Source organism: Colius striatus, chromosome 1 (genome assembly GCF_028858725.1).
Source record: "Colius striatus isolate bColStr4 chromosome 1, bColStr4.1.hap1, whole genome shotgun sequence".
Taxonomy (NCBI): Eukaryota; Metazoa; Chordata; class Aves; order Coliiformes; family Coliidae; genus Colius; species Colius striatus.
This window is the reverse complement of record NC_084759.1, coordinates 10,570,265-10,581,836: the sequence shown is the minus strand read 5'-3', so window position 1 is coordinate 10,581,836 and position 11,572 is coordinate 10,570,265. Positions and strand designations below refer to the sequence as shown.

The window sequence follows — 11,572 nt, the reverse complement described above, 5'->3', positions numbered from 1 at the left end:
TCAGGAATGGTCAGGGACAGGAGCCCCTGTAGACAGGCCAGTACCTACTCTCCCCCATCTTTGCAGTGCAAAAAGGCTCCGCTTCACTTGACAAGCCACTCTGTGGAATGGGAGGGGGAAGAAAAATAGCTCCTGGAGCTGCAGCATGGACTGAAAACAAACCTGTGCACGCTGGCCTCAACTGCAGTTATCACTTCTTATAAAGCCAATTTTTTAAGACTTTTCTGCATTTTAAACAGGACCAGATGTAATGAAAGGGCCCTGCTCTTCCAGCTGCTGGTAACCTCATCCTGATAGCAAAAACTGAGATTCCATCACAGCTCTGGGCTGCAGCTCAGGAAGCTTAGACAGAAAAACTGCCTTTGGCAGTAGTAACTGTGTAAGGTTTTTATTCTCTTCCTACCCTCAGGTGCTTTAAGATGCAGCTCAGCTGCAGGAACCCACTTACCTAAAATGACACAGTGCAAACAACACACAAAACATTCAGCTGTGCAGAACAAATGGTCTTGGATCCTGAGGACTGAAGTAGTCTTAAAACCCACCTTTATTGGAAACTTATACATGTATGGAATGAGTCAGTATGATGCCCCTTGAGACAACACCAGTGCAGGTAAAGCAGCTTTTCCCCACACCAGCCTGCTCCCTTGGAGACAAGCCCTGCTTAAAGCAGTGGTTGATCTGCTTCTGCCATGGTCTCCACAGAAAATGGGAGTACTGCACCCACAACTCTGTTTAGTTTCACTTTTCCTACAGCTTAAAGCTGAGGCTCTCCCAGGGCTCCAAACTTTGACACCTGCACTGTGCAGCACTGTCTGGGACTGCACCCACACAGGAGTGTTCCTTCCTCAAAGGCTTCTGCCAGTCATGGTGCTTTCCTTGTCTTCTTGGCTCGGAGTTTTTCCAGCATTTTCTGCAAATCAAACAAACCATGAGCTAGGGCTGCAGCTGAAGTGATTGTCTTAAGGGCAGTGGCAATAAGTGAGCAAAACTATGCTCCCACCACTGTAGAACCTCAGCATCAGGGAAGAGCTGTGCAAGTCTGGGCTCTAGAATGGACAGCTGTCAGGGGCAAGCTGTGCTCATTCCTGTTTCTGTTAGCTCTGGACTCTGTGAAACAATGTGAGAAAGTGGTAATTTATTCCACCAGAAAAAAATGAGGGGTGGTCAGTGCTCAAACCCCAGTGGCAGTCCCAGCCTGTGGGGATGAGTGAACATTTCCTTCCCTGCAGCAGCCTGAGGCCAGGAGGAACAGCTCCAGCCAGTCCTGTCCACCACTCCTCAGTCCAGAGCAACTGTGAGCACACCCAGGCAGGACTGCAGCAGCCACAAGTCCAGGTGTGCTTAGCTTGGCAGAATCTTCAACTACCTCCAGCAGCCAAAGCCAAACCTCTGTGCCCCAAACTGCCTTATAATCAGATGCATCAAGAAGAGTGTGGGCAGCAGGTCAAGGGAGGTTCTGGTCCCCCTCTACTCTGCCCTGGTGAGGCCTCATCTGGAGTCCTGTGTCCAGTTCTGGGCTCCCAAGCTCAAGAGGGACAGGGAAGTGCTGGAGAGAGTCCAGCACAGGGCCACCAAGATGATCAGGGGACTGGAGCACCTTCCTTACAAGGAAAGGCTGCAGGAACTGGGGCTGTTTAGTCTGGAGGAGACTGAGGGGAGATCTTCTTAACCTTTATAAATATCTAAATGGTGGGTGTCAGGAGGTTGGGACATCTCTTTTTTCTGTAGTGTCTAGCAACAGGCCACGGGGTAATGGGATGAAGCTGGAACACAAAAAGTTCCATTTAAACATAAAAAAGTCTATGTCACTGTTGAGGTGAGGGAGCCCTGGCACAGGCTGCCCAGAGGGGTTGTGGAGTCTCCTTCCTTGGAGATCTTCAAGACCCACCTGGACATGTTCCTATGCAACCTGATCTAGGTGGCCCTGCTTCTGCAGGGGGGTTGGACTAGATGATCTCTAAAGGTCCCTTCCAATCCTACCATCTGTGATTCTATGATAATGGAAACTCAAGTTTGGGCTCCTGAAAAGCCCAGCCTGCCTTCAGCCAAGCAGCCTGGCCAGCAGCTGAGTCCCTCAGGGCTTTTTTGCTCAAGTCAAGGCAGCAGAATTGTGCCTGAGGCAGGCTTTTGCAGGAGAACTTCAGCTCCATGCCAGTGTTCACAAGGAAACCTTTCAGTGGGACACACTGACAGCATCACTTCACATCCAGGCAGGGTGATGGTCTCTGCTGCACTCACATCACAGAATTATGCCTCAATTGGTCTGACTAGAAGCTCAATGAAATGAGAATTGGGACAGACAGTGTCTGGTCCCAGACAATGACGCCAGTCACAGCCTGTTACCTTTTGGAACTCTTGAGCCTTCTCTTTGTTTTTAGCATAAGTTTCTTGACTTGTTTTTTCTTCCTTTCTCATTTTCACTTCTTTGAGTTGATGATAAAGTCTGTCACAACAGGAAAAATATGAAGTCAAGAAGGAAATGGCAAAGCCGGAATAAATAAGCTTAAGCATTTATACTGTCTCAAGTGCTAGAAATTACAATTATTGGCACAGCTCTCCAGTAATTAGAATCAGTTCAGCTTCCTACTGGGCTGCAGTAACAAACACCCCTTCAGGAACTGTACTGGCTGTGTTACCATTCAGCAGTGCCCAAGTTGCTTCCAGTGGCACCTGGTGTTACCTGGCACAACTCCCAGACGGGTTTATTCCTGCCAGCTCTGCAGGAGCCTGTCCTGCAGGGGCCTGTGCCAAGCCCTCCCCTACTTCCCTCTGCTCTCTTGAGCAGCTTTGGGTCCAGCTGGAAGACAATGAACTGCTCTGACTGACCAGCAACTGCCACAAGACAGATGAGCTACTTTGGGTTTTAATCCAAACTTCTCCCCCTTGTGTCTCTGCACACCTTAAAGTATGCTGTTGTTTCTCCATTGCTGCAGAGCTTCTGTCCTCTGGTGAAGACACTTTCACTTCTCCTACTTTCTTCAGCTGATTGGCAACTGCACCTTTTTTTCCTTAAAAAAAACAAACCAAACCATCTTAAACTTCAGTCTCTTGTCCAGCTCCCTCAGAAGCTTTCACAGATTTTTTACATGACATTACCAAAATAGAAATAAGCTCACAGAATGGACAACAGTGTCCATTATACACATTAAACACACTTTAACAGCGTGTTAAAGATATATCTTCAGTCCCACTCGGGTTCATCACCTGCCTGTACCTGGAGCCAGACATGCTTCTGGACAGCCCATGTGCAACTCCCTACCAACAGCCCCAGATACCATCAGCTCACTTAGCATGGAGGCTCTCTCTGCTATGCAGAACCACATTGAGACGTCAGCTGTGTGGTGGGTAGTGACTGTGAAAATATAGAGGACCCAAAAGGGCCCTGGCCATGCCAAGAGGGAGCCAGGCAGGGGAAAAAAACTCCCTGCATCCCTGAGAAAAAGGAAACATCCCAGTCTGTAACAGCAGAGATGCAGCAACAGTGAATTCTATTCTTCAGTATAAAACAGCAACTGAAGGGGCACCTAATGCTACACCTGCCTCTAGAGAAACCTACCAGAGAGAAGGCATGACTCCTGCTTGCTCAGCTTCTCAGACTTCCCTCTTTGAAACTGTCTGGCTTCTGGCTTTTCCTTTTCTCTATTTTTTATCTCTTCTACTCTTTTCAGAGACTTCTGGATGAAGTTCTTCTTCCTTTTTAAAAAAGAGTCTTGCAAACTTCTGGGTGTAGCTGCAAACTCCAGCAGCATCACTGTGAAAGAAAACAACCAGCCAGCAGTGGGCAACATCAGCCCCACTCTATGGTACATTTCCATGTGACTCTCCTACAAACTTCACTCCTTTTGTTAGTTGCCCAAGGAGAATGACATGGCAATTGCCAAACTCTCAGCAACACAGAACTAAGGAACTGAGTAACCATAAGCAGCTCTGCCTCAACAAATGCTCTGATAAATACTTATCAAAAGCAGTTTGATGCCTCAAAATGTATCAGAAAGCTGAGAAGTCCCTAACAGGGGAAAGTTCTGTCAGTTCCTGTCTTTTACATCACTGCTCTTTTGGAGAAAAAGAAATTTCAATACTTTGGTGTCATCCCACATCCCTCAGAATCCAAAATAGACATTCTTTGGCTATAGGGCCTGGGGACTAAAAGGCAATAAAACCCAAGTGAAGCTGCACAAACTACATGACAACAATCCACAAACCACCACAGAACTTGTCAAAATTAAGTAATTACAAAACTCTCCAGTGTACTGCACAGATCATGAACCTTCATGAAAGACATTCTGGGACAAGAAACAATTAGTCTGTCCTTGTCAGTAAGACAAAGGTTAAACCTGGGTCAGACAAGCCACGAGCAAACCCTCAACAGCCAGCTGCACTTGCCTCAGTAAACGGAGCTCTTATGTTATCCAAAGGACAGGTGTGTTTCAATAATGATTTTGTACTATGAATAAAGCCCTTCTCAAGCTCAACCTCAGTATATCGAGGTTACAGATCATTACCTGCAGTCTGATGTGATGGGAAGTGGCTGTCATGGGGACTCTGGCCTTTGGGAGAACTGTTAGATCTTACCAATGCTGAGTAATCTGCTTCTGGAGCCAGCGGTAAAAATTCTCTCCCCTGTTTCAAAAGGAATTGGGTGATTGGAAATGCTTAGAATACACCACAGATTAGAGTGGTAGTACTGTACCACTAGCACTGACCTGATGCAAATAAACTCTCTTGCCTTTATGGCAAAAGCGAGAAAGCCATCAGAAATGGATCTCAGTACTAAGCGTTAAAAAGCTACTTTCTAAAACCATTTTAAAACTCAAAACCATTTAAAGACCTTTTGCCCACTGGATTTCCATTGCTTGTTCTTACTACAGGGCTACTTAAGGTCTCTACAAGTACCTGAAACAAGGTTGTGGTGAGGTGGGGGTTGATCTCTTCTCCCAAGAAACAAGTGATAGGACAAGAGGAAGTGGGCTCAAGTTGCACCAGGTTCAGATTGGAGATTAGGAAAAATATCTTCACTTGTTAGACACTGGCACAGGCTGCCCAGTGGTGAGGTATTTAGAAGATATGTAGATGTGGAGCGGAGGCACGTGGTTAACTGGTGGGCTTGGCAGTGTGAGGTTAGTGGTTGGACTTGAAGACTCAAAAGGTCTTTTCCAAAGTAAGCAATGACTCTGTAATTTCACCTCAACAGATCCGTGTTTCTTGCCTCCTGTTCGCTAGTTCTCCCTCATCACTCACTGCTCTGTCTCCTGCCCCTACTCCCAGCTGGAAGGAACACTCAGTGCACACATACAGCTACCAGCCTTCAACTTACCCACATCTCAATTACTCTGTAAAGACTCATCCTTAGACACTTTTAGGATCTTCTCCAGCTGCCAGCAATTACTAAACTCTGACAACGCTAAACATTCCTTTTGCAACAGTGAAGCCTCTCCTTATCATAGAATCACAGAATGGTAGGGGTTGGAAGGGACCTTAAGATGAAGGCTAACTTAAACTCAGAATTACACTAGATAATAAAGACTCACCTCAGTAAAAACATTGAATTCAGACTGATCCACACACTCTGGGTTATGGATTTTATCATCTTTGATTTTGTCTCTGTCAGAATGTTCAATGTCTGATTCTGCAATGCTGATGTCACTTGAGCTGATCAGAGTGAGTTCAGGCTCTTCCATAATACCATGCCCTAACTCTGCCTCCTAGAAAAGAAGTGACACAAGACATCAATGCAAAAAACAAAAGAACAAAAGTTTACTATTTCCAGCTGCTGTCTTAGCACACGGAAGAAAGAAGATCTGCCACCAAGAAACAAATGAAATGAGGGTGAGGGAGCCCTGGCACAGGCTGCCCAGAGGGGTTGTGGAGTCTCCTTCCTTGGAGGTCTTTAAGACCCACCTGGACGTGTTCCTATGCAACCTGATCTAGGTGAACCTGCTTCTGCAGGGGGACTGGACTAGATGATCTCTAAAGGTCCCTTCCAACCCCTACCATTCTGTGATTCAATAAATGCAGAGAAGAGCACTTGGCCTGAGGTTTTTGATGTATGCAAACCCTGAAACCTAAGTTTTACACACACCAGTGTTAAAAAGCCCCCCAAAAATAACCCAAAGCCAGCAACCAACAATAGAAACTCCACCTCTCCTCCATTCAGCAAGTTTCATTTACTTAGTTCTAGGGCAAGCACCAAACCAATTTCCTTGTTTTCTTATGCTTTGGCTGAATTATTTACCTCCTCCAAGCTGTCCAATTCAGTAATGGTGCCCTACAGTACAGATACATGGGCTGCACCAACCAATGCTGAGAGAGGGGGATACCACAGAGATGCTGCAGCTCCTCCAACAATTGTGGCAGCTCATTTCAGCTGCTGGTCATTATTTCAGTGCTATGACCTGAACAAAGTCACAGGGCAGATGTCCAGGAGATGTGCAAGTCTTACACTAGAATGGGAAAATTAACACTTGCTAAGCTCTCAGATACTAAAGGTCTACAATAACTTGCTCCAATGGCAAAGAAAAATCCCAATTGAAAAAGAAGCCTGCACAAATTAGTGCTTTGGGAAATGTGTTTTACTCACCCAGACTGGAACACGGGACAGGCTTCTGGGCCCAGAATTCAAATGGCTTTCACATCTTTCCAGGGAAGAACCATCCTGTTGTATGACAGCCTGTGAATGGGTGTCTGAGCCTTTCAAGCTGCCTTCTCTGGGAACCCTCAAAGATTCCTGTACTTCTAGAAAGCCTTGATGTGCCTCCTTTATATCTGTATTGCACTGAGAATCCAGCTCCACAGCTTTATTTACTTCATGGACATGAACTGATTTTTCAGGAAGCTTCACATACTTCTTATCAAGTGCCTCCACAGGTGATTCTTCAGAAGACAGAGTCTCTTTTAATAAGTGCTGGGGAAAAGTTTCATCCACTGTAACTGGAGTGGTATTTAGCTGATAAAATGACTTTTGCTCTTCCGGTGGATTCACACTTTCATTTCGCAGCTCTTCCACTGCACACTGGAGATTAATACATTCCATATTTCTTGCCAGTTCTTCATATTCTCTGGCAACTGAATTACAGTTTTCATTGCTCCAGTTTTTAACTCCAGGGGGTTGCTGAAGAGGGCTCTGTAATGTAGCATTAAGGTCTACTGGTTGAGCAGCCTTCTGATCGTGATCACTCAGTGATTCGAATTGCAGTGAGTGAAAAGATTCTTCAGATCCTGTTTCAGACATTATCAAGAGTCAAAATTCTAGCTAATGCAACAGAATATCAGCTTTAAAAAGCCCCTCCATAAAGACAATTTTCAGTCATTTATAATAAGGAGTGCAGTAAATAGGAAGGAGCATTTTGTTTAAAAAAGTTTGTCGTCAAACACAATACCATTAACTTTACACAAACTCTCCCTTCACTGTACACAAAACAACTGCAAGAAACACCTTCTGTCGCTTCTTAGAATATGTTTAGGGACAGAGGCTGTGATGGTGCTGACACAACTACATGGAAAGTTAATGGACTTTATAGACTGTAAATGCAAGTTCTTCAAGTCCCTTTTCAGGCCTCCAACAAAGCCTCCAGAACAGGAAGAAAACAACCCAAACCACCATTATTTGTGCAGCAGCTCTTAAGCAAAGATCCAAATTGGAACATCCTACAAGTTACACCTATTGCACTCTAAATTATCTGTCCCTTGATCTACACATACAAATTCAGGTATTATTTTCTCCCAGAAGAGACTGGGAAAAGGGACAAAATTGGTATCAACAGTTTAGTACAGAGAAGTGATTTCAGCAGCACAGCATGTGCCAAACAAACACCAGGGCTATTAATGTTTATATTTTGTAATATGCCTCTGCCCCGAGTTAGATAAAATTGGTTACACAGACTCCAGCATCATGCTATCAACAGGCTGTTTATACAGATGTGTATCACATAAGCATTCCAAGGTTTCCTTTGAAGTTCTTTTCCTTCCTTGACATAGATAAAATCTCTAGCTTTAGGTTGTCTCCCGGTAAACAGCTGCAAACAGGGAGGGAGGAATTACAGGAATTACACTGCAACATAGAATGGAAGGGGTTGGAAGGGAACTTTAGAGACCATCCAGTCCAATCCCCCTGCAGAAGCAGGTCCCACCTTGATCAGGTCACACAGGAATCTGTCCAGGTGGGTCTTGAATAACTCCAAAGGAGCCTCCACACCCTCCCTGGGCAGCCTGTGCCAGGGCTCCCTCACCTCAACAGTGAAATAGTTTTTTCTTATGTTTAAATGGAACTTTTGTGTTCCAGCTTCATCCTATTACCCCTTGCTCATCAGCCAGCAATGAAGAATTCTCCGGGTGATGGACCCACACATCAACTGACAGCCCCAAACAGTTTTCACTTGCTTACCCTGTTGCTTAATGACTTTCCCCCCTCCTACAATAACTGGTTTAGGATTTTTTCTAACAGTACTTGAGAATGGGGAGATGTTGCAATTGCATTAAAGCATAAAGATTGTTTTCACAACCAATTTAGAAATAGAATACTTTGAAGACAGAAGAGTTTACTTTTTTTGGTACCTGTATCTGCCAGCTAAAGAGAAGTGAAACAGACACAGAGCAGTTGCTTGCAGCTTTAAAAATGAATAACATGTCTTTCCAAATACTATGTGTATCTATATGTACAAATGATTAGGATAACTGCCTAGGAATGTTTATGTTGTAAATACATCCGTTACTTAAAATATTGTGCTGTTTCCTGTTACTGGTCAGCTTTCCATTAGAGCACCTTAAAACACTAAAACATCTTATTCTTGGCCAATAAGAGCTTCAGAAATACTTAGATTACTATTAGCTGCATTTGGGATTTCAGATTTGTCCTTAAGTATAAGAAATACCAAGTTAATTCACATGCAAAACATTAAAAAATACTTCTCCTGCTATGAGCAGTCTAAAAGTTTATTCCTTCCCCTCTCTTCTCCACCCTTCCTTTTGTAGAAAGACAAATCAATCTCATACTCAGATCGAATAGCACAGTGTGCAGCACATAGCAGTGACAGGTGTGACTTAAGAGTGGAAAAGGAAAATGCAATCGTTTCTTGAAGGATACATAAAAGATAAATGAATAAGATCAGAGATATTCACAGTCACAGAATGCTAGGGGTTGGAAGGGACCTCTAGAGACCATCCATTCCAACCCCCTGCTAAAGCAAGTTCCCCTAGATCAGGTCACACAGGAATGCATTCAGGAGGGTTTGGAAACCTCCAGAGAAGGAGACTCCACACCTTCCCTGGGCAGCCTGTGCCAGGGCTCCCTCATCTCAAAAGGAAAGAAGTTTCTCCTCATGTTCAAGTAGAGCTTCCTGTGTTCCAGCTTGTGCCCATTACCCCTTGTCCTGTCACTGCATGCTACAGAAAAAAAGATTCATCCCATCCTCTCCTCATCTGCCCTCTAGGTATTTTTAAGTGTTGATAAGATCCCCCTCTTCAGTCTGCTCCAGACTAAACAGCCCCAGGTCCTGGCAGCCTTTCCTCATAAGGAAGATGTTCCAGTCCCCTGATCATCTTGATAGCCTTGCGCTGAACCCTCTCCAGCAGTTCCCAGTCTCTCTTGAACTAGGAAGCTCAGAATTGAACCCACATATTCTAATACATATACCTCAAAAAAACTTTCATCAATTGTTCCTTCCCAGTTTCAGCACACCAAACCCACAGGTGTTGGTATTTACCTATTAGCAATAGATTGATTTTGAGAGCATTGATCCCTACATACCTACGGTGGTGTCTTTCACTGACTCTTCTGATGTAATATTGTTCTTCCCATTTGTTTTGAGACTAGAAGCCAGACTGCTGCTTTGTATATTCAACCTGGAGTTTCCCACTTCTAGAAATGCTGATGTGTCTTGACTTCTTGTTGAAAATTTTGAAGTCTGGTGGCAGGAAAAAAATAATCTTGACTTAAGATCAATTTTCTCAGAAATATGAAAGATAAATCTAAATGTAATATATGGTTTTTGGATCACAGTTCTGCTACAAGCAGCTAAAATGCTTCCAGTCCTAAGTATATAAAAATTATTCTTCACAGAATCACAGAATATTAAGGGTTGGAAGGGACTCTGGAAGATCATCTAGTGCAACCCCCCTGCCAGAGCAGGGCCACCTTCTCAAAAAAATTCTTATACTGCTCTGTATTTTCACTGCTCCTCCTGTGTTTCATCTAAAGAGAAGACAGGAGAGGGATTATACAGAAACCTTAAGCCAAAGTATTTCTTCCATCAAAGTTTTTCCACGGTACCTTGCTAAATTCTCTGATGTCCTGTAGGGAACAGGATGATGAAGCATCAGAGTCAAGACTCGGTTCCAAAGGCTGAAAGAGCTGGTGATGGAAGTTCAGAACAGGTCTCTCCTTTTCTGGAAAATCAAGTTCAGCTGCTAGAGCTGAAAGAAAAGAGGTTACTTTAAAACAAACAATCAAACTCCCCCTTCCCCAACCCCCTCCCCTTCAGAAAATCAACAAACATAGCACACCTATATGCAGCAAATAAAGCACGTAGAATTCTGCATGTTTACACATACTGGCTTACTAAAAACTCAAAACCTTTACAACATCCAATTCTTTCACCCAGCTATAACAGGTTCAAAAAGCACCACAAAAGTGCATTTTTCTTTTCTTTTTTTTTTAAATGAGAATCTCAAGTCCATAACCTGTGACTGATCAGAAGTTGTGTGGGCTTCCCAGTGCCAAATACAGTGAGACAGGGAGGCAAGCCCGATGAAGAGCCACAAGGACAACTAAAGGAAGGATGAAGCATATGAGGTGTTCAAACAGAAGCTAAAAAACTGAGTCTGTTCAATCTTCAGAAAAGGCTTGAGTGTGTGGGAGAAAGGGCACAGAAATCTCTGTCTACTACATCCTAACAGACAGCATAGAGAAGATGCAGTCAGTCTTCTTGACCGTGCTCAAAGGCAACAGATACAAAATGGAACACAGAAAACTCTAGTTGGATACCATAAAAAAGAAGAAAGGGGAAAAGTTATAACATCGCCCAGGGCTTTGTGGAATCTCTGTCCTTGCAGATACTCAGAACTTGCCTGCCCAAGGCCTAAAGCAATGGGGTCTACATTCATTCTGCTGTGAAAAGAAATCTGGATCCTGTAATTAGAAATCCTTCCTAGTCCAGAGTAATCTATAATTCTACAACTCTAGGATTTCAAATATTCCAGGAGGAAGTGGCTCAAATTAAAACACTGGCAATCTGCATGGCAGCTAATAAAGAAGTTCTCATTTTCATGACCTGTTACATTTTTCTAGAGAGCACAGAACTCCCACCACTCTGCTACTCAGCATTTCATCAACTATGGGGCTCTATGTGAATAATAAAGTATTCTATATGATTGTCTCTACCTTCCTGAAGGGAAAGCCACATATAAACAAGGGATACAAGTGGCAGAGATAACAGTTTTGCCATGGTGGCAGGAAGCTGCACAGAATGAGACTATGATTAGACAGGTATCTGATCAGACTACCCCTTCTGGGGCTTTTTGCATTCCAGTATGTTGTGTGGACATGTACATAAAGCAAAGCATGAAGAACAACAAAGCA

At 43.9% G+C, this 11,572-nt stretch overlaps 1 protein-coding gene across 1 annotated transcript in view; it reads right to left on the bottom strand.

Moving 5' to 3' along the window:
• Positions 1-526: 526 nt before the first annotated feature.
• CEP295 (centrosomal protein 295) overlaps positions 527-11,572 on the bottom strand; it is a 47,441-nt gene continuing 36,395 nt past the window's right edge. The window contains exons 23-31 of the mRNA XM_061991206.1: positions 10,265-10,407; positions 9,743-9,899; positions 6,578-7,215; positions 5,529-5,702; positions 4,503-4,620; positions 3,557-3,751; positions 2,900-3,008; positions 2,344-2,443; positions 527-910 (exon numbers count right to left, since the gene is read on the bottom strand). Coding sequence (XP_061847190.1) covers positions 863-910; positions 2,344-2,443; positions 2,900-3,008; positions 3,557-3,751; positions 4,503-4,620; positions 5,529-5,702; positions 6,578-7,215; positions 9,743-9,899; positions 10,265-10,407 — 1,682 coding nt within the window. The 3' untranslated portion in view covers positions 527-862. The remainder of the gene's footprint in view (positions 911-2,343; positions 2,444-2,899; positions 3,009-3,556; positions 3,752-4,502; positions 4,621-5,528; positions 5,703-6,577; positions 7,216-9,742; positions 9,900-10,264; positions 10,408-11,572) is intronic.